We start from the raw sequence: 21,537 nt of genomic DNA, 5'->3' as shown, positions 1-21,537 counted from the left end.
CCAGGGTTCGCAGCCAAGGACCGATACAAACAAGGACTGATACGAACGATGGGCAAAGAAGGACGTCCGGCTCTGCTCAGCACCCGATCAACATCGCCTTCAACGTCACCATCTCTGGTCTTTCTTCTGGCTCTGTGGACGGTAGCGCTGCATTTTGTTTCCTCTGCTCCGATGCCTAACCTGTCAATGAAGATTCCCCGGGTCGGCAACCCAGTCCTCAACGGCTGGTATGCGGACCCCGAAGCCCGCATCTTCAACCACAAGTACTACATCTACCCCACCGTGTCGACAGTGTATGAGAATCAGACCTATTTTGAGGCCTTCTCCTCCCCCGATCTGAAGACGTGGACCAGCTTGGGAAAAGTGCTGGACTTCAAGGACGTCCCCTGGAGCACGAACAGAGCTGCATGGGCACCCTCCGTTGCCTTCAAGGATGGGTCATACTACATGTATTTCTCTGCTGGAGACGGAGCTGGGCTTGGGGTTGCACGTTCGAGTTCCCCAGAGGGTCCGTTCAAGGATGCGTTGGGTAAGCCGTTGATATCAGAATCGTACTTTGGTGCGCAGCCCATCGATGCAGATATCTTTATCGACGATGACGGGAAGAACTATCTCTATTATGGCGGGCATAGCCATGGTGTTGTCGTTGAGCTAAATGATGACATGATCTCCCTCAAGGGGGAGGTTAAAGAGATCACTCCAAAGGGTTATGTGGAGGCTCCGTGGATGTTGAAGCGAAAGGGCGTGTACTACTTCATGTATAGCACTGGCGGGTGAGTCTGTTATTTGTTGGGTTTGCATTCCAGCTTGATATTTCTTTGAATAACTGGCATTAACGACGTTGTCAACATCTTCAAGGTGGGGAGATAACTCGTACGCAGTGAACTATGTCACTAGCAAGAGTCCACTCGGGCCCTTCGACGGCGAGCCTGTCAAGATCTTGCAGGGAGACACCGCAATTGGAACAGGAACCGGCCATAATAGCGTCTTCTCGGTCAAGGACGACTACTATATCGTGTATCATCGCCGATTTCCTGACGACAACGAAAGAGACCATCGAGCCACATGCATCGATAGAATGTATTTCACCGATGACGGTCGAATCGAGCCCGTCAAGATAACAACAGAGGGAGTGGAGGCCCGGGTTCCATGGTGATTAGCCTCCTTTTGTGAATAATATGATATCGCCTCTAGCCTGAGATGTACCGGTATTTTCATTTTGAAGGACATGGCAATCCGGCGATTGGGTAGGCATCTGTATATATTGTTTCTTTCTTCAGCACACTGAGGCCTTTGCTCCGGGGCATTCGTGGAAGCAGTCCGTCGGGCGTCGGGGATCGTAATAACCACCACCAGCTTTAATATCATCGTTGCCGTTCTCTTCATCAGTGTCGCTTTCTACCTCTTTATCCGCCTGTAGAGGGCCTCTATCCTTGCTGGTATTGACCGTGGGTCCGGAAGCCTTGGTCGGAACACTCTCCCGTTGAGTGATGTCCTCCTCGTCATCCTCGTCTCCCAGGACATTCTTCTTCGGTCGAGCTGCCCCTGCAGATGCAACTGTGCTCGAGCTCCCGGCTCCTCCACCAGCTACCACCGAGAACGAACTTTTGAATCCGCCCTTTTTGAACCCACCAGTAGAGCCACTACCAGTGCCTGAACCGCCTCCCTTCTCCCCACTGGAGTTAACGATTATGAGCCCTGCTTCTTCATTGGCCTTTCGTTCAGCTTTTCTCGCCTTTTCAGCGGCGTTTGGGTCTCGAGAAAGCTGCTTCAGGTCGCGCAATCGTTTCTTGTGCTGGTGGTCATAGGAACCGATGTGTGCTTCGTACTCGGGGTGTCGCGAGTAAGACTTGTTGCAGAGCGTGCAGGTAAAGGCATTCAGTGCCGAGCGCGCAGATTCGGTCTACCTCAAGTCAGTATTCGCTCGACTTTCCTGGTGCTTGGGATGGTTGCTTTGCGGGTTGGGATGTCCTGCACACCTTTGGCGCCGGGTTGGCGAAGCCGCGCTGTCATCCTGGCAGTCAGTAAAACCTGTTAATTCTTCCTGGCCGGAGATGTTACTTACCGGAGGCATCTTGTCTGTATACGCTCTGGGATAGACGTCAATAATCGCGTTGAGGATTGTTATGGTCAAAAAGGCGAAGTTGGGGAGTTGAAGATGGAGCTGCGACTGTTTGGCCAATCAAGGCCGCCCAGTTGCGGATTTCTCACTCAAGAGGTCGACATTTGAGCTACCAAGAGCATCAACATTCTGCACATTACTCTCTCTCTCTCTCTACTTACTTGCATGGCTTTGCGCAGGTTACAAGCTGAAAACATCCATATCTTTCTGCCTTTATTCTTTTTGCCTATCGGGAGCAGTCGATTTAACTACTTCCTGCCCACCGCGACGGCATGAGCCAGCAAGAGCTCTATCTACAGGAGATAGATCCGTCTCCGCTGGACGAAATAGACGGTGACATAGACCCCGAAGCCGCTGATGGCTCCTCAAAAGCTTCTAGCGGTCCATCGGGAGGTCATGATCTGCCATCACGGCCGAAGCTGGGCTTAAGCGGCCACAGCTGGGACTACTGGTGTGCGTGCAACTCTGCCCTGCTATACCAAAGATGGCCGTTTATTTGAAAGTGCTGCTTCAGATATGATATATATCTACTAACATGCCCTAATAGTGTCGGCCGTCCAGAAATACTCTACGTATCCACCTACTGTCTTCCTGGGGTTACACTTTACAAACACAGCACTTATACCGCTAGCGACTCGGTCCGTGTCCGAAAGCGAGACCTTCCTCCTCCTCACCCGTCCAATATACCAGGCTCCAGGCCTTGAACCGCTGATAGTCTACTTGCCTATCCTGGCGCACGTCACCTCCGGAGTCATACTCCGCTTCCTCCGGCAATCTCGACGAGCTCGGCAGTTCGGTGCAGAGACAAGAGAGCAACGAAAAGCCATCAAGTCAACTGGTAGGCCGGCAAGTGTCCAGACGATGCTAGGCTACGCGATGATACCGTTGATCGGGTCACATATACTTGTCAACCGCCTTGTCCCGCTCTATGTTGACGGTGGCAGCTCTGGAGTTGGGCTTGGTTACGTGGCCCATGGAATTGCCCGGTCACCTTGGCTCATGGGGGCGTGGTATGCCGCGCTCACTGGCATTGGAGTATGGCACTTTGTCGGTGGCTGGGCCTGGTGGTTTGGATGGAGAGAAGTGCTGGTCACCAAGAGGACTGCTCCTAGCCCCGGCAGTAGTGCTTCGGGAGCCAACGGCGGCTACCTGGGCTCCCAGAAGGGTACCGAGCTGTACCAGAGGAAGCAGAGACGGCGTTGGATTGTCAATGGCACCTCGCTGGTTGGAACAGCTCTCTGGCTTGCTGGTGGTCTTGGGGTTATAGGGACAGGCGGACCCGGAGTTGGATGGGAGGCCAAAGGTTGGGATGCCCTGTACAGCCAGGTACCTCTGCTCGGCGGCCTTCTTGTGCCCGACAAGTAGTCAATTTCGCCCGTCATTCCCAATGCACATACCATCTTTTTTCCCCTCTTCTCCTTGCCCTTCTACAGTGCGTATATAATAGTTATTCCTGTATATAGTTATTACTGTAGCTTTTTGTATAGATATTTTAGAGTTTGGCCCGTGCGTTTCCTCCGACTTTTTTTTTTTTTTTTTTTTTTTTCTCCATCTCATTTTGATCAGTGAAAACACACACAATCACGGAACAGATGACAACGAAGAGAAAAGGGTGTCTCGTTGGGATCCGAAAGACCGCGAGGAACCTTGACTGAATGCTCCAATGCTCCTAGGCCGACTCGGCATTAGACCCGGCCCTGGACTGCGATGTGTCGTTACTAAACCGCTGTTGCTGCTATCAACCACGAACGCGAAAGCTCCATATCAATTGGCGCGTAGGATGGCGTCCGCCGAAGTGATGCCTAAGCTAGGGACGATATCGAGCCCACCGAAGCAAGGCCAACTTATAAAACACAGGTCGACGGTGTACAAGACGATCCAAGAAGGCCTGGCGTATATCCTAGTTGACCAAAAGGATGCTGAGCCAGCCAAACCGCCTCCATTAACTCAGAACCAAAAGACCACGGAAGGAGACCGGCCGTCTGTTTTCTATAATCCTATCCAGCAGTTCAATCGAGACCTGAGTGTTCTGGCTATTCGCGCCTATGGAGAGCATGCCACTGCCATAAAGCAGAAGAAGCGCAAATTGAAGCTCAAGGGTAGAAAGACCCCCACAAAAAAGGCAAAGGCCGATGAAGGGAACGAGATAGAGAAAGCTATTGAAACAGATGCGCCGTCTGTTGGTGATCAAGTGAAGGCAGAACCGGTCGGGGCAGGTGTGAACAAGAGAAGACGGGAAGATGAGGACACTCCGGCAGAGGACACTCCCTTGAAGAAGCCTTGTACTGAGACACGGTCCAATGGTGAAGAGATGGCTGGACCAGTCGGGGAAGAGATTGCCATGCAGGCCAAAGATGTCAACGTCACGGAAAATACAGAAAAGGTAGCGGAAAACGCAGCACCTAAGCCATGGACCCCTTCATTTACAATACTAGACGCTTTGTCTGCCTCGGGGCTTCGAGCTCTTCGTTATGCGAAAGAGATCCCCTTTGCAACTCGCGTTGTTGGAAATGACCTGTCCGCGGCAGCCATCGAGTCTATGAAACTAAACGTCCAACACAATGGTCTAGAAGATAGAGTCCACCCGAACAAGGGCGATGCTTGTGCCTATATGTATACTGTTGGTCGGGCTCAAGGATCTCCTAATGAGCCTGGTGGCATCCCGAAGTTTGACGTTGTTGACCTGGATCCTTATGGAACAGCAGCCCCCTTCCTAGACGCAGCTGTTCAATCCGTTGCCGATGGTGGCTTGCTATGTGTTACCTGCACTGATGCCGGAGTATTTGCAGGAGCGGGATACCCAGAGAAAACATTCGCCCTTTACGGTGGTATCCCCATCCGCGGGTCACACTCTCATGAAGGAGGGTTGCGCCTGATTCTGCATGCCATAGGCACTGCCGCTGGAAAGTACGGTCTAGCCATTGAACCTATGCTTTCTTTGTCAATCGACTTTTACGCTAGAGTCTTTGTTCGTATCCATAAGGCTCCAATTGAGGTCAAATTTGCAGCCAGCAAGACAATGATTTCCTTCAACTGTGATCATGGTTGTGGTTCATGGAAGACACAACGCCTTGCTGAAAGAAAACCGCAAACGGGCAAAGATGGAAAGACCTTTTATAGCTACGGACTTGCCCAGGGTCCGACTGCTGCTCCCAACTGTGAGCATTGTGGTTTTAAGACTCACGTTGCTGGCCCTATGTGGGCTGGTCCCCTGCATAACCCCGTCTTCATCCAGCGTATTCTTGACCTAACGGCTGGTGCGGATAGGGATACCTACCAAACATGCCCTCGAATAGAGGGTATGTTGACTACTGCTCTTGAGGAGGACTTGGATCTTGGCGGAAGCGCAAAGGAGCCCACCCCAGAAGCAGAACCAGTACAACCTAATACCAACAGTCAAGAAACGTCTCTTCTCATCCCTAGAGTTGACCCTGCCCTTATCGAGCCCTACCCGTTCTTCTTCATTGTCAGCAATCTCGCTCGCGTGCTCCGCACTTCAACGATGCCAGAAATTCAATTCCATGGAGCGCTACGAAGCCTGGGATATAAATCTACTCGAAGCCACGCTAAACCAAACTCAATACGAACTAATGCCCCCTGGGAAGTTGTCTGGGAGATTATGCGAGAATGGGTTCGCCTTAAATCGCCTATTAAACCTGGAGCGCTCTCCGACTCCACAGCTGGTGCCGGTATTCTACGAAGGAACCGACATACACTTAATCCTATTCCTGGAGAGGTACCTGGGTTGAAGGCATTAAAGCGCGATCTTCTGACTGCAGTTGACTCTGGTAGGAGCATTGCAGATATCACAATGATGGTTCAGGCCGCATTGTATCGCTCAGGAGTGCACCAATCAATAGAAATCGTTGACAGACATACCTTAGAAGGAATGGAAAAAAATGAAAGCAATAATGAGGCACAAAGCAATGACTCTTCGACAAGGGCCGGTTCGCCCTCAACTTGCCAGGATCCAAGCACGCTAAATGTTGTGTTCGATGGAGAGCTAGGAAAGAAAGCCCTCAATTCACATCGCAGAAAGCGTTTAAAGAGATATCAGGCAAACCCCAGGCCTAACTGGGGGCCGATTGCGCGAGCTCATGTTACCAATACAACCAAGGATACCAAATGAGATAATATAGCATTGCTAATTTAATGTGAGCGAGGACCTGTACTGTACTATTAGTCTGTCAGAGTTGGCACAATATGTACGTTGATGGCTGAATGATTCATCCTAGTAATGTTGTCCTATCTACGAGCTTTCTTGTAATCAAAATCTAGGGGCTTGTTCTGAGGAACTTTTCCTTAAAAAGATTTACGATGATGACATGGTCTAAATTTTTCTTCTAACATTCTACTGGGTTATTCATGGACTGGAAGAAAGAGAAAAAGAGAAGATTGAACATGAAGCTTTTTGCACCGTCATTACATCTATCCGGGCGGTTCATCACTAGGTGGCATGGAAAGAAAAAGGCAGAAAGTCTTACATGAAGGGAAAAGAAGAAACTAAATATGAATAGATGCAGAAATCGTGTAGAGGGATGGAGGGCTGACCCTAAAGTCAGGTCGGAATATGCACTTGGAGGACTCAATGCTTATAGATAATTGGATCAATAGGGGGGATTAGAAGTGGGATTGAGCAATGGCGATGGCTTGAGCATCACTATGAGTGATGCTGACATGCACCTCCTTGACGCCGGCCTCCTTAGCAGCGGCAGCGGCATCACCGTGTAGCTGTGAAGAAAGAAAATTAGTTAATGTGCTGATACAATGGAGTGACGGGGATAAGTTAGCTTACCACTACAACTGGAGCACCGTTGTCATCATGGATGATTTCAATTTCCTTGAGGGGAGCACCACTTCCCTTGCCACGAACACCGAGGGACTTGAATACGGCTTCTTTTGCACTCCATCGGCCTGCAAAGGATGCTCGTGCGGAGCCTGCTTGAGAACAGTATTCCTTCTCCCGCTGGGTGAAGTTGCGGTCAATAAAGGTCTCGTTCGAGATATTAAAAGACTCAATATCCTCCACGTCGACACCAATCTTGGTATTGCCAGTCACAGTGGCCTTCGCAAGAGTCTCGACCATCTTCTTTGTGCTTTCGGTTTTGCTGACCGGGGTTGGTGCCTTGGGCTTTGAATGAACAGGGTACTGTAGCTTGGACTCTTTGTCGTTGTACTCTACACGGACATCGGGGTTTAGATAGACACTGGATTCCTGGTTGTCTTCATACGGCGACTTGTCCTTCGCAACGAAGAGAGTGTTGTTAATCATGCCATTGTGGAAGTATCTGTAGGCACGTTTCTGACGAGCCTCAACCTTAGCCTTATAGGATACGTATCGAGCCTCATCAAGGGTAGCATAGAGGTACTTGGGGTGGATACCAATGGCCTGGGTTCCCTTCTGACCGAAGCCGAAGGACGTCACAGAGAAGGCCTTGATACCATCGGTCTGCAGACTGCGGCTGGGGTAGACAATGTAATCGAATTTCTCCATAACCTTGTCAATGTTGTCGGCATTACGGTTGCCAGGGACAAGACCAGTGTTGAGAACCTGAAGACATCCATTGATCATGAAGCCACCAGCAGCACCCTTCGGATGACCGGTGAGATACTTCTGGAAAATACCCAAGAGAGCGTTACCCTTCTTTCGGCCAAGATGCTTCATCTGCTGGCACAAGACATCACACTCATTCTTATCATTGGCCACGGTAGAGGTACCGTGGAATGAAGCCACATCAACATCGTCAATAGTGAGGCCCCAAGTGGCGAGGGCACCTCGCAAGGGAGCTATTCTAGAATCTTGTTTCCAGAAGTTATTACCCAAGCTGAATGCAGCGTCCTTTTCTTGCCTGATGGCCTCGCGCTCAATATGTTCGAATCTTTCTTGTCGGTATTCAGCAGCGTTGAAGGTTTCATCAGACTGGGCCTTCAGAGTATCGATCTCGTCTTGGAGACCAAGAATCTCAGACTCACGCCATGCTCGAATTTGGCGACGGCGCATGTCCAGCTGCCTGCGTCGGTATTTGATGTCAAGTAGTGGCGAGGGGAACTTTCCAGGGTTCTCACGAGCAGTGGTCAATACTCCCTTACCGGGAGCAGGAACTGAACGGCCAATCTTATCAGTAGCTGTGGTGGTAAGAGCCACTATACCATAAATTGGAACACCCATATCCAGGGCAAGTTGAGCACTCATAATCAATTGCATACCACACCCCTGAGATTCCATGAATCCACTACGAGTAGTGGTGGTGGGCCTAGACATCTCCTTTGGTGTTCGACCGTGAGCTAATTCAGATTCCGCATTGCTGGTGGCGCCCATATTGGCGAATTCGTAGGAGCCTTCTTCTTGGAAGTCATCAAATCCACCAACAAAGCAGACGCGAGCCTTGCCTTCAACAATGGTCTCGTAACCAATGTCCACGGATTCAACAGCAGTGGCACAAGCACCAACTGGCGTCTTGATAGGGCCAGTTGACGAAAGGAGCAACATATTTACCCAGGCACTCATAGTATTTATAAAGGACTCTTGAAGGATATCCTTTTGGAGTGGCTTGTCAAGGTAACGGTCCTTATACATACCGCGAAGAGCTTGAGCACCTCCAATACCAGAGCCAATACAGTTGCCAACTTCGGAAATATGAACATATTTATAGAATTCATATGGATCCGTGACACCAGATGCAAGAAGAGTCTCAACGGTACAAACGAGCACGTAGAGGGTGACCGGGTCAACCTGACTGATAATGTCATCAGGAATTCCATAGTGCTTAGGGTCCCAGCCTGTAGGAATCTGGCCAGCGACGAAACGGTCAAACTTGAGAGCTTTGGGGATGAGAAGAGTAGCCCCCTTAAGTAGACGGACAGTATACTCTCCGGAGTCCTTGATTTCGAAAATCTCAACCTTGTCGCCATGTTCACGCTTGAATTCCTCAGCGGTCTCTTTGGATGCCTCAAAAGTGTCGAGATCCTCTTGCAGAACAACCTCTTGCAAAAGGTGTTTGTTATTGGGATCGTATCCACCGAACAGCTCAGGCTCGACAATACGAATGCCAGAGTGCTCCAAAATATACTTCTCGTATTTGGCTTTGACGTCCTTGTCGCTAACTGGTTCACCAGTTTTGGTGTCAACCCAACCAGAGTATGGTTTACCTTTGAGAGGGCCATTATGGTTCTTGATGAGGCCCATCATCCATGCCATCTCGATGCAGCCCTCAAGAGAGAACTTCCCGTAAGCCTCCATCTCCCAGCGGGTACGGGAGTTACCCCATGGTCCAATTTCGGCAAATCCGGTAATAACAACGACTTTATCCAAGTTGACCATGTCCTTGAGGTCGCCGTTCAAAGGCTCAACCTCGGTCTTCCAATCAGGCAGACTCGGAAATTCGAATTTGAGGTTGGCACGAGGTTCAGTAATGACTTTCTTATACAGAGCCTCGCTGTCTTCGCCGTTAACAATCTTATTCTCGAGGGCGGTTTCTTTCATAACTGCCTGTCTGACAGCGCTGGTCTCAACAATCTCACTGCGAAGCTTCTTCATCAACCCATTGAGATCAGGAATGAATTGCAGACCACCGTTCAGGTCCGCAAATACAGGGTTACTCTGGCAGAGATCAACAATAGGTGGCGCCATAAGTCCGAGCAAGTTAAAGGCCATTTCTTGTTGAGAGAAGGTACGAACACCAAGCTTTTCAACACCTTCGGCAATAGTGTCATTGGCATTCATCAAACCGGTAGAACGGGTCCAACCAATAACAGCTCCGCAAATGGTGAGATAGTCGGACCAGTTCTCAGAGTACCATCTGTTAAATAGGGTCTCTAGACCAAGCTTTGACTCAGAATAAAGACCGTCGTTTCCGAAGGTTCCGTGGTTGGGAGACATGGGGAGAACAACTTGAGCCGGACGGGTTGCAAAACCCCGCTCATGTTTCTGGGACTTGACAGCACCAATCATACGGAGAATATTTGTCAACATAAGACGATGGGCCAGTTCCGATTTGGAGTCAATAGAATCTATTTCACGGCCGTTTTCAGAAATAGCAGCAAACGGAACAATGTGATCTAGATCCCATCCAAGCCCATTCTTGGGGTCGTAGATGTACTGAATAAGAGCTTCAACGTCCTGTTTGCTTCCCTGGTTAAATGGGACGACAACAAGTTGGGACCCTCGAGCGCCATATCGTGTGTACATTGTTTGGTAGTACTCAGTAACTTCCCTCGAGAAGCGACTGGTAGTCACAACAACCTTAGCTCCACCACTGATCATTCCCTGTAGAACAGCGGCACCAATAGAGCCAGCGCCAGCACCAGTCATCAGGATGTTCTTGCCACTGAAGGTGAGACCTGACCGAGCAGCAGACTCGAGCCCATCAAGATAGATGCCAGTCAATTTCTTGCTGTACTCCCATCCGTGAGTTGTTTTCCTCTTAAGGTGCAAGAAGGGGATCGTCTCAACCTTGCCAGAGTTGGCAGGAGGAGAGAGAGCTCCGTTAGCAGGCGTTCCCTTTCTAGTGTGGCCGTTCTGTCTAGGCATGATTTGGCGTTCGTTCATGGCCAAGGTTCGCAGAACTTCCTTATAAAGTGAGTTGAACTGTAGTTGTGAAGCCTTGGAAAGTTTATGTTGTTTTTGAATCATTTTATAAACATTCTTGAGGTCGTTTTGTACTTTTGTGCGGCCGCTGTATTGAGAGATCGGTCCTCCCTGGGCCATAGCACGGACGTAGTCTTCGAGTTTGCGAGCACTTGGTCGTGTGGCTTCCTGGTATTTAATGTTTCCTCTAGCATCTACGGTTGTCTGGGGTCCAGTGGGGACTGCAACGTCTTTGTATACTGGATCGGCGTTGAGAACATCCTTGCAGTTCTCGATCAGCATGCATCCAAGCTCCTTGGCTAGCTTATAGGTCTCTCCACGCTCGGTCGGGCAGTTATCGATATGGTACTGCATAAAGTCAAGAAGGAGCGGGTTGGATCTGTTCATGATGTGGATACACCGGCTGACAATTTCACGATCAACGACGCGAAGACGGCCGAAAATGATATCATAATACATGCTGAGAGCGTCCTGGCGAGCCCAATTCCAAGAAGAGTCGTATACTCTGGCCTTGAGAGGGTCGAAGGAAGGCTCGATACCAGAGGCATACACTTCACCATGCTCTATCTGCCAGAGGTCAAGCTGGGCCTGTAGAGCGGCCTGGGACTCCTGAGATGCAACAAAGGCTTTGTCTCCAGCGCGGAGGTCCATCTTAAGGTATCTTGCAATGGCTTCTAGTTGCTGTTTGAAGAGAGCTCTCTGGTCTTTGGTTAGCGCATCAATAGCGGCAGGGTCCATCATCATGCCTCCTGAGCCGCCACCGCTGTCACCTCCAGCCTTGGCCGTAGACAGTGTTATTCCGGCATTATTAGCATATTTATTCGTAATGTCGTCAAAGTACGCCTTCGCATCAGCCTCAGAGCCAATACGGGACGCGGGCTCCATGGTGAGAGCAAAGAGGAGAACACCATCTTGTCGACCAGGACCCAGACCCCAGCGAGATTCTAAATACTTGCGGACAGCGGTAATATTGAAACCACCCGGCATCTTGGAAGAAACCAGTCGCGCAATAAGAGATGAGGATTGTTTTCCAAGCTGGCCGTTGAAAGTGGCCTGGAGAGAGGAAGAGAGTTCGTCGAGAGGGGTATCTTCAGGCCGTTCGGGCGTAGAACCAAACTCCTTTCCAAGGTCACCCAAGATTTCATTTTGTAATGTGGATTTTCCTATATCATCAGTCAGTTGAAGTGTCCTAGAGCACTAAAGGCGTTATCGTTGTACATTGTGGCTTACCTCCTACTAGGTCTTTAATTGCTTTGCTAGGGGGAACATCTGCGAGTCCCTTTTTCAATTTCTGCGCGATAAGCGATCTCACAATCTCAACCGCAGTGATGGGAGTGTCCTCCACAGCCGCAGCAGGGCCAGCCGACGGTGCTGGAGCAGCCGCTGGAGCTGGGGTCGCAGCTGCTGGGCCCGGAGCGGGAGCCGCAGGGGCACTCGCAGCACCGGTAGCAGCAGCTTCAGGGGCTGGAGCAGGCTCATCCTCGACTGGATCGACATCGTAGTATATCTCCTTTGCATCCTTGTTATAGCAGAGGATCTGACGCTGGACGGACGTGGCGGCATCGTAGGCTTCATATTTCGATGCGAGGGTCCTCCGGGCCATTCCACCTAGCGTGTCAGCCGGACCAATCTCAACAATGCGCTCCGTCCTCTTCTCAGCCAAAATAACATCCTGTGTCTCGATCCACCGCACCGGCGAGGCAAACTGGTATGCGAGGAGCTCAACGAGCAGGGTGTGAGCCAGCTCCTGCTCGACTTCGGGCTTCATGGCGGCAGACTGGAGAGAAATTTGGAGAATCGTCTAAATTATTATATACGGCGAAGAGGGCGTCCTGCTGGTGGAGCGAAATGCAGGGGGATATCACACTGTTCAAGGAGATATATCAAGCTGGCTGGCGCATGTCCTTGTTATAGTAGATAGCTCAGCAAGCAAGCTCCGTCAAGCAGGTCAGAAGCAGAAGGTGTTCGGGTCGTTAATTAAAGATAGATTATATTAATTGCTTGAGGATGAAGTCGAGGCGCCGGCGAGCAGGAGAAGAAGCAGACGAGGAGGAGGAGGAGGAGGAGGAGGAAGAAGAAGAACGTCGGAGCTGCGGTTGAGGTTGAAAAGGGCGAGCTTTCCTACTTCCCGTTCGGGCCAACAGCAGGGAAGGCAGAAAAAAGGGAGGGAAAAGAAAAGAAAAAAGGCCATGGCTTAGTCAGCGTAAATTACAGTTGGTGTACTTTCCTGGGGCTGTGTATCGTAAGAACGTGACGGCGGATCTAGACGCTGCGGTAAGCACTCCCGCTGCAGCTCGGCCGCCGACAGCTCTGCTCCGAGCACACACGCTTCTTCGATATTGTGGATTCTCATCCACTAGTAAGCACCTGGAATTCTTTCCAGGAGTATATGTAGAGAGTGGATAGTGAAAACGTGAGGAATAGATCCGTGTGCTCTATCGGATTCCCCAGTATTAGACGATATGTGGAGCGGCTATTGTAATGTAATAACAGAGCAGCCGCGCGTCATGTACGGTAAGATGTCCCACTCGTCCCTGGAAATTCAACCGTTTTGAATTCTTTGGGGCGGTTAAATTACCGCGCCTTGCCTCTTCCGGTCTAGCGCGGCCTCAACGGGCCCCGCAGCTTGAAAAATTCTCCTTTTTTTTTACTTTTTTTCTTTTTTTTTTTTTCCAAAATGCTCGATTGGGGAATCCTCAACTTCTTCGTCGCCAGCTTTAATTCGACTTCAATTTCACAACTTCGACCTCATCTTCGCTTCCGCGCCTTCACGGCTTCATTTCCCCCCCTCATCTTCTCCTCGTCTTTGTCTTTATCTCACGACTCGTCACGGCATCTCTCATTTCTGTCTGGTTTTAGAGGTATCATGCGGCATTGGTGAGTAGCAGGCACCTTGGGCTCAAAGCTTCGGGACGGGGGGGGGGGGGGAGCTCCGAGCTTGGACGAGTATGCGGGATCATGGCTAACGGGACGATAGAACACGATACAAACATATATATCCTACTTAATTGACCTTCTACACCTCTTGCTGCTTCTCCATTCCTTCGCTACCCTAATCAGGCTGAAAACGTCATGTTTGGCCCCTCGACCGGCCCCCAGACGGGCATCAACACTCCTCGATCCTCGCAGTCCCTGCGTCCCCTCAATCTCTCCCATGGATCCCTCGAGTTCTCCTTTCTAGTGGCCACATCCCTTCATTTCCATGCCTCACAACTCAAGGACAGCTTTGCTGCCTCGCTCCCTGAGCCCACTGACGAGCTAGCACAGGACGATGAGCCGTCGTCCGTGCCGGACCTCGTAGCCCGGTACCTTGGCTTCATCGCCCACGAGGTCGAGGAGGGCGAAGATGACTCCCTGGGCTCGTACATCGAAGTTCTCAAGCTCGTTCTAAACGAGTTCGAGCGTGCTTTTATGCGCGGTAACGATGTCCATGCCGTTGCTGGCTCCATACCCGGCATCCCTGCGAAGAAGCTGCTCATGGTAGAAAACTACTATGCGGCCCGTGCAGCCGTGAACAGGCCCACAAAGCCCCACGATTCCGCTCTCCTGCGTGCTGCCATGGAAGGGAACGCAAAGTTGTACAGTATCTACGGCGGCCAGGGTAACATTGAAGAATATTTTGACGAGCTACGCGAGATTTACAACACGTATCCTTCATTTGTCGAGGACCTCATTTCCTCTTCGGCGGAGCTGCTGCAGTCTCTCGCCAGAGATCTTGATGCTATCAAGCTCTATTCAAAGGGAATGGATATTCTCCGCTGGTTGCACGACCGTGATACCCAGCCAGATACTGACTATCTCGTCTCTGCACCAGTCAGCTTGCCATTAATTGGCCTTGTTCAGCTCGCCCACTTCATGGCTACCTGCAAGGCCATGGGAAAGGAGCCGGGTGACGTACTTGATACTTTCAGTGGTACCACTGGTCACTCGCAGGGTATCATTACTGCTGCTACTATCGCCACTGTGACCACGTGGGAGTCTTTTGCAAAGGCTGCCAGAGCGGCGCTAACCATGCTCTTCTGGATCGGCCTTCGGAGTCAACAGGCATACCCTCGCACCTCACTCGCCCCGTCGCTACTTCAGGACTCCATTGAGAACGGAGAGGGCATCCCGACTCCTATGCTGTCCATCCGAGACCTCCACCGGTCAGCGGTACAGGAACACATTGATGCTACGAACCAACATCTGCCAGAAGACCGCCACATCGCTATCTCCTTGGTCAACAGCCCTCGCAACTTTGTTGTTACCGGTCCACCAATCTCCCTGTACGGTCTAAACTTACGTCTCCGTAAGGTTAAAGCAGCCACTGGCCTTGACCAAAACCGGGTTCCCTTCACACAGCGAAAGATTCGCTTCGTCAACAGATTCTTGCCCATCACGGCCCCTTTCCACAGCCAATACCTTGCTTCTGCTTTCGAAGCTATAGCCGAGGACGTTGAGGATATCAAAATCCCTGCACGATCCTTGCGAATCCCTGTTTATGATACGAACACTGGCAAGGATATCAGCAAACTCGGCGACGAGGATATCGTACCTGCATTGATCCGCATGATCACCAGTGACCCGGTTGACTGGGAAAAGGCTACTGTTTTCAGCAAGGCTACCCACATTGTTGACTTTGGTCCAGGTGGCATCTCAGGACTAGGTGTCCTCACCAACCGTAACAAGGACGGTACCGGTGTTAGAGTCATTCTTGGTGGTCTTATAGACGGCACTAACGCAGAGGTGGGATACAAACCTGAGTTGTTTGATCGTGATGAAGACCATGCCGTCAAATACGCTGTCGACTGGGTTGAGGTCTATGGCCCCCGCCTTGTAAAGACCTCTGTCGGCCAAACTTTTGTAGATACAAAGATGAGCAGACTTCTAGGTGTCCCCCCAATAATGGTTGCTGGTATGACTCCGACTACTGTGCCTTGGGACTTTGTCGCTGCCACAATGAACGCCGGATACCAGATAGAGCTCGGAGGGGGTGGCTACTACAACGCGAAATCTATGACAGCAGCTCTCACGAAGATCGAAAAGGCGATTCCTCCAGGCCGTGGTATCACCGTCAACTTAATCTACGTTAATCCACGCGCTATGGCCTGGCAGATTCCATTGCTGGCTAAGCTCCGTGCCGACGGTGTTCCTATCGAAGGTCTTGTTATTGGCGCCGGAGTACCATCCATTGAGGTTGCGAATGAATACATTGAGACACTTGGAATCAAGCACATAGGCTTCAAGCCAGGCTCTTTAGACGCTATCCAACAGGTCATCAATATTGCCAAGGCAAACCCCAGTTTCCCTGTTATCCTGCAGTGGACTGGTGGTCGTGGAGGAGGACATCACTCGTTTGAAGATTTCCACCAACCTGTCCTTCAAATGTATAGTCGTATCCGCAAATGTGATAACATTGTTCTAGTTGCAGGAAGTGGCTTTGGTGGCTCCACAGACACCTATCCATACCTCACTGGTACCTGGTCTCGCCAGTTCGGATACCCACCTATGCCATTCGATGGCTGCCTCTTCGGCAGTCGCATGATGGTTGCTAAGGAGGCACACACCTCCAAGGCTGCCAAGGAGGCGATAGTAGCTGCGCCCGGCGTCGATGATGCTAAATGGGAAGACACTTACAAGGGCGCTGCAGGCGGCGTCATTACCGTGCGCTCTGAGATGGGAGAACCTATTCACAAACTAGCCACCAGAGGAGTGCTTTTCTGGGCTGAGATGGACCAAAAGATATTCTCTCTCGATAAGGCCAAGCGACTCCCTGCTCTCAAGAAACACAGAGAGTATATAATTAAAAAACTCAATGATGACTTCCAAAAGGTGTGGTTCGGACGTAACTCGAAGGGTGTTACCGTTGACTTGGAGGACATGACCTACGCTGAGGTTGTACACCGCATGGTTGAACTCATGTATGTTAAACATGAAGCTAGGTGGATCGATGATTCGCTTAAGAGATTCACCGGCGATTTCCTTCGCCGTGTTGAAGAGCGATTTACCACAGAGAAGAACCAAGAATCTCGCCTCCAGTCTTACTCTCAGCTTGATACCCCCTACCCAACTGTCCAAGAGATCCTCGATGCCTATCCTGCCTCTGCCGATCAGCTTATCAACGCGCAAGATGTACAGCACTTCCTTCAGCTCTGCCAGAGACGAGGGCAAAAGCCAGTTCCATTTGTGCCATCGCTAGATGAGAACTTCGAGTTCTGGTTCAAGAAAGATTCTCTCTGGCAATCAGAGGATATTGAGGCCGTCGTTGGTCAAGATGTTGGTCGTGTTTGTATCCTGCAAGGGCCCATGGCTGCCAAATACTCAACCGTCATCGATGAACCAATCAAGAGCATCTTGGATGGCATCCACCAAGACCATATCAAGGGCCTTATTCAAGATGTCTACAATGGTGATGAGTCTAAGGTTCCGACCGTTGAATACTTCGGTGGTCGACTTGCTCTTGTTGACGATGAAGATCGCGACATTGATGGCTTAACCATCTCCGAGGATGCTACTCGAGTTTCCTATCGCCTTTCGTCCTCCCCTTCGGCCAATCTTCCTGAACTTGACCGCTGGCTTCATCTCTTGGCTGGTAATATTTACTCTTGGAGATATGCTCTCTTTACCACTGAGGTCTTCATCCAAGGCCAGCGTTTCCAGACAAACCCCATCAAGCGCATTCTTGCGCCTACTCGTGGCATGTTTGTTGAAATAACCAACCCAAATGATTCTTTGAAGACAGTTATCAGCATGCGTGAGCCATGCCAATCAGGAAAACTGGTCAAAACTGTCGAAATTCGACTTGTAGAGAAGAACCGAATTGCACTCACATTGTTCGAAGGTCGAACTGCTGAAAGTGGCGTTGTCCCACTCCCGTTCTACTTCACCTACCACCCAGAAACCGGTTATGCTCCCATTCGAGAAGTCATGGAAGGACGCAATGATCGTATCAAGGAGTTTTACTACCGTGTGTGGTTTGGCGAACGCACAGTTCCATTCGACACTCCAGCGGCGGCCATCTTTGATGGTGGACGTACTACTGTCACTGCCCAAGCCATTGCAGACTTCGTTCATGCTGTTGGTAACACTGGTGAGGCCTTCGTCGAACGCCAGGGAAAGGAAACCTTTGCGCCTATGGACTTCGCTATTGTTGCAGGATGGAAAGCTATTACGAAGCCAATCTTCCCACGTACTATCGATGGTGACCTATTAAAGCTTGTCCATCTGTCCAACGGTTTCAGGATGGTTCCTGGCGCAGAGCCACTCAAGGTCGGCGATATTCTTGATACGACAGCTCAAATCAATGCTATCGTTAACCAGGACTCTGGTAAGATGGTTGAGGTCTGTGGAACCATAAAGAGGGATGGTGAACCAATTATGCACGTTACCAGTCAGTTCCTGTACCGAGGTAACTACACCGACTACGAAACCACATTCTTACGCAAGGATGAAGTCCCAATGCAAGTACATTTGGCTACTTCAAAGGATGTAGCGGTCTTGCAATCGAAAGAGTGGTTCCGACTGGATGAGGGCAATGTTGAACTTTTGGGCCAAACCCTCACTTTCCGTCTTCAGAGTTTGGTCCGCTACAAGGATAAGACTGTCTTCCAGAACATGCAGACCACCGGTCAGGTCTTGGTTGAACTTCCCACCAAAGAAATTATTCAGGTGGGATCGGTTGACTACGATGCCGGTGTTTCTCACGGCAACCCGGTGATTGACTATCTCCAGCGTCATGGTTCGGCCATTGAGCAGCCGGTTAACTTCGAAAACCCAATCCCGCTTAGCAAGTCGCCTTTGGTTCTCAAAGCTCCTGCCTCTAACGAGACGTATGCTAGAGTGTCTGGTGACTATAACCCAATCCATGTCTCCAGAGTCTTCTCCAGCTACGCCAACTTGCCAGGTACCATCACTCACGGTATGTATACCAGTGCTGCTGTCAGAAGTCTGGTTGAAACCTGGGCTGCCGAAAACAATATCGGCCGTGTTCGCAGCTTTCATGCTTCCCTTGTCGGGATGGTCCTTCCCAATGATGACCTAGTTGTCAAGCTTCAGCATGTTGGTATGATTGCTGGTCGCAAGATCATCCAAGTCGAGGCCAGCAACCAAAATACCGAGGAGAAGGTCTTGATTGGTGAGGCCGAAGTTGAGCAGCCAGTTTCTTCATACGTTTTCACCGGTCAAGGTTCTCAAGAGCAGGGCATGGGTATGGACCTTTACGCCACCAGCCCTGTTGCTAAGGAAGTGTGGGACCGCGCGGATCGCCATTTTATGGAGAATTACGGTTTCTCTATCATTGACATTGTCAAGAATAACCCTCAAGAGCTGACTGTACACTTCGGTGGACCTCGTGGAAAGAACATTCGACAGAACTATATGTCGATGACCTTCGAAACTGTCAACGCTGATGGATCTATAAAGTCTGAGAAGATATTCAAGGAAGTTGACGAGAAGACCTCTTCTTATACTTACAAGTCACCTACTGGACTATTGTCAGCCACTCAGTTCACTCAGCCGGCCCTCACCCTGATGGAGAAAGCCAGCTTCGAAGACATGCGTTCCAAGGGCCTGGTCCAGAGAGATAGCAGTTTCGCAGGTCACTCATTAGGGGAGTACTCTGCACTTGCTGCCCTTGCTGAGGTCATGCCAATTGAGAGTTTGGTCTCCGTCGTGTTCTACCGTGGTTTAACGATGCAAGTTGCAGTGGAACGTGATGAACAGGGTCGCTCCAACTACTCCATGTGCGCAGTTAACCCCAGCCGTATCTCCCAGACCTTCAATGAACAGGCACTCCAGTACGTAGTTGAGAATGTTTCAGAGACTACAGGCTGGCTGCTTGAGATTGTCAACTACAACGTGGCAAACATGCAGTATGTCTGTGCTGGCGATGTAAGTTTACCCAAAAAAGGCTAAAACCATTTCAAGACTGATATACTAATTTCATTACAGCTTCGAGCACTTGACAGTTTGACAAACGTCCTGAATGTCCTCAAGGCCCAAAAGATTGATATTCCTGCTCTGATGCAGACCATGTCACTCGAAGACGTTAAATCACACCTCGTTCAAATCATTGACGAATGCGTGAAGCAGACAAATGCCAAGCCACAACCTATTGTTCTCGAGCGTGGATTCGCAACCATTCCACTCAAGGGTATTGATGTGCCTTTCCACAGCACTTTCCTTCGCTCCGGTGTCAAGCCCTTCCGATCTTTCTTGCTTAAGAAGATTAATAAGACAACCATTGATCCAAGCAAATTGATCGGCAAATACATTCCCAATGTTACCGCTCGCCCGTTTGAGCTCACAAGAGAATATTTCGAAGATGTGTACCGACTTACAAACTCACCTCGTATTGGAAATATTTTGGCAAACTGGGATAAATACGAAGAACCCCAAGATACCCCAACTGAATCTACCGACTCTCCATAATAGGTCTATATTCCCTGTTGAAGAATGACTCAGCCTTTCATCTACCTAAGCGACTCTTCGCCCTGCATGCATATCTCACGGCCTTTTGTGAAGGAGGGGAAAAATTTTCATTATCTTATGTTCTTTAATTCATGTTTTCCTTCTTTCTTTTATATGTTCATGGCTTGCTAGATCGATGATCCTGTTGGTTTTATGCTTCTAGACTAAATCACAAGAATGATTAGGGTAGAGGGTAACACTTAATGCAATATAGTACCACATAAATACTATTCATGCCTTCCGATTCTAAATGGTTTATTTACTGTTGTCACTAGTAAAGCGTATGAGGTTGATTTTAGCTAAGTTACGGCAAAGCTTAACATCAGCTTCCAATGGCTCCACTGGCGGCTCAGTCTCCGCCGCAGGACCTTGAGAAGCTAAAAAAGGTTCTCGAGTTCTTTTCAGGAAATTCCAGGAGCTGATTCGAGTAACTAAATGTCCTTCTTGTATAGCAGGGTACGGGTGGTTGACAAATTAGAAAGAAAATAGTTCGAGCCAGTGGATTGTAAGTAACTGCTTAATTATTGAAATATAAGTGACCGAAATAGCTCATCAACCCGAAACCAGCTAGCTAGGTAAGGGAGTTAAATCCCATATTTCTTTTTGAACTTGGTGCTATCTTCCGCTATCATGGTTGATAACGGAGATCAACGGGGGAAAAGGTTGTGTTGTTGTTTATTTATAAGGTACTTAGCGACGACGGCCTGGAGGACGAGCGCCGCGGCAGGCGCAGTATCTAAACGGTTTTTCATTAGCAACTGCTCTGTGTACTGGTTTCTCTCTTTATTGGGACAAGGGCAGGTCATCCACTTACGAGAAGCCGGCATTCTTCAAACATGTGCCACCGGTATAGCCTTCTCTACGACACTAGACACAAGCCACTCTTGTTAGCTGCCTGGGCTGATAACTAACTAGTTAATCAAATGTTAATGCAAGATAACTGCTTACGCTCGCATCGCACTGGGCTTCGATACACCCGGCAATGGCAGTTCCAGAGACCAGGAAGGTCATTGCAAGTGCGCAGAGGGACGAGATCTTCATTTTTGCTGGTTTGAGGATTCGTAGCGTTGTGGTAGTTGAAGTATTGTAGAAAATGCTGTTTTTCTAAGGTTGCTCGAGGATGTTGTATCGTTGGCTGATGGATAGAAAAGGTGTGCAAGGGAGAGAGCAGGCCGGGTTTATATAGATTTCATGACCTGGCTACTGAAGGCAAAACGGTGAAGGACCTGATATTCTCTACCCCTCTTCAAGCTTCTCGCGATCACTCAAGTACAAATATCAAGTAGCTTTGTTTACACAACGGGTTGTTAACTAGCTACTTAACTACATTATAATTTGCATTTTGTATATATCATAATTATATTATAGTTCTTTCTTCAGG

General features: G+C 49.7%; 7 protein-coding genes across 7 annotated transcripts; 5 read left to right on the top strand and 2 right to left on the bottom strand.

Moving 5' to 3' along the window:
- Positions 1-48: 48 nt before the first annotated feature.
- Positions 49-1,156, top strand: ARB_06052 (xylosidase, putative; the record flags this gene model as incomplete). Its single annotated transcript, XM_003015695.1, has 2 exons — positions 49-773; positions 898-1,156. 2 exons carry the CDS (start codon positions 49-51, stop codon positions 1,154-1,156), a joined length of 984 nt encoding a protein of 327 aa, XP_003015741.1.
- A 120-nt stretch (positions 1,157-1,276) lies between these two features.
- ARB_06051 (uncharacterized protein) lies at positions 1,277-2,074 on the bottom strand (the record flags this gene model as incomplete). The annotated part of the gene is made up of 2 exons (XM_003015694.1): positions 1,277-1,903; positions 2,066-2,074. 2 exons carry the CDS (start codon positions 2,072-2,074, stop codon positions 1,277-1,279), a joined length of 636 nt encoding a protein of 211 aa, XP_003015740.1.
- A 320-nt stretch (positions 2,075-2,394) lies between these two features.
- Positions 2,395-3,487, top strand: ARB_06050 (uncharacterized protein; the record flags this gene model as incomplete). Its single annotated transcript, XM_003015693.1, has 2 exons — positions 2,395-2,575; positions 2,670-3,487. The coding sequence occupies 2 exons, from the start codon at positions 2,395-2,397 to the stop codon at positions 3,485-3,487; spliced, it is 999 nt and encodes a 332-aa protein (XP_003015739.1).
- A 415-nt stretch (positions 3,488-3,902) lies between these two features.
- ARB_06049 (uncharacterized protein) lies at positions 3,903-6,251 on the top strand (the record flags this gene model as incomplete). The annotated part of the gene is made up of 1 exon (XM_003015692.1): positions 3,903-6,251. One exon carries the CDS (start codon positions 3,903-3,905, stop codon positions 6,249-6,251), a length of 2,349 nt encoding a protein of 782 aa, XP_003015738.1.
- A 491-nt stretch (positions 6,252-6,742) lies between these two features.
- On the bottom strand, positions 6,743-12,477 carry ARB_06048 (uncharacterized protein; the record flags this gene model as incomplete). Its single annotated transcript, XM_003015691.1, has 3 exons — positions 6,743-6,853; positions 6,918-11,872; positions 11,940-12,477. 3 exons carry the CDS (start codon positions 12,475-12,477, stop codon positions 6,743-6,745), a joined length of 5,604 nt encoding a protein of 1,867 aa, XP_003015737.1.
- A 239-nt stretch (positions 12,478-12,716) lies between these two features.
- On the top strand, positions 12,717-12,809 carry ARB_06047 (uncharacterized protein; the record flags this gene model as incomplete). The annotated part of the gene is made up of 1 exon (XM_003015690.1): positions 12,717-12,809. The coding sequence occupies one exon, from the start codon at positions 12,717-12,719 to the stop codon at positions 12,807-12,809; it is 93 nt and encodes a 30-aa protein (XP_003015736.1).
- Positions 12,810-13,781: 972 nt separating this feature from the next.
- On the top strand, positions 13,782-20,117 carry ARB_06046 (uncharacterized protein; the record flags this gene model as incomplete). Its single annotated transcript, XM_003015689.1, has 2 exons — positions 13,782-19,577; positions 19,638-20,117. The coding sequence occupies 2 exons, from the start codon at positions 13,782-13,784 to the stop codon at positions 20,115-20,117; spliced, it is 6,276 nt and encodes a 2,091-aa protein (XP_003015735.1).
- Between the last annotated feature and the right edge of the window lie 1,420 nt (positions 20,118-21,537).

Source organism: Trichophyton benhamiae, assembly GCF_000151125.1.
Source record: "Trichophyton benhamiae CBS 112371 chromosome Unknown Abenha-G-c-322p01.r1, whole genome shotgun sequence".
Classification (NCBI taxonomy): Eukaryota; Fungi; Ascomycota; class Eurotiomycetes; order Onygenales; family Arthrodermataceae; genus Trichophyton; species Trichophyton benhamiae.
Note: the sequence above shows the minus strand (reverse complement) of the source record. Positions and strands in the feature narration are given on the sequence as shown.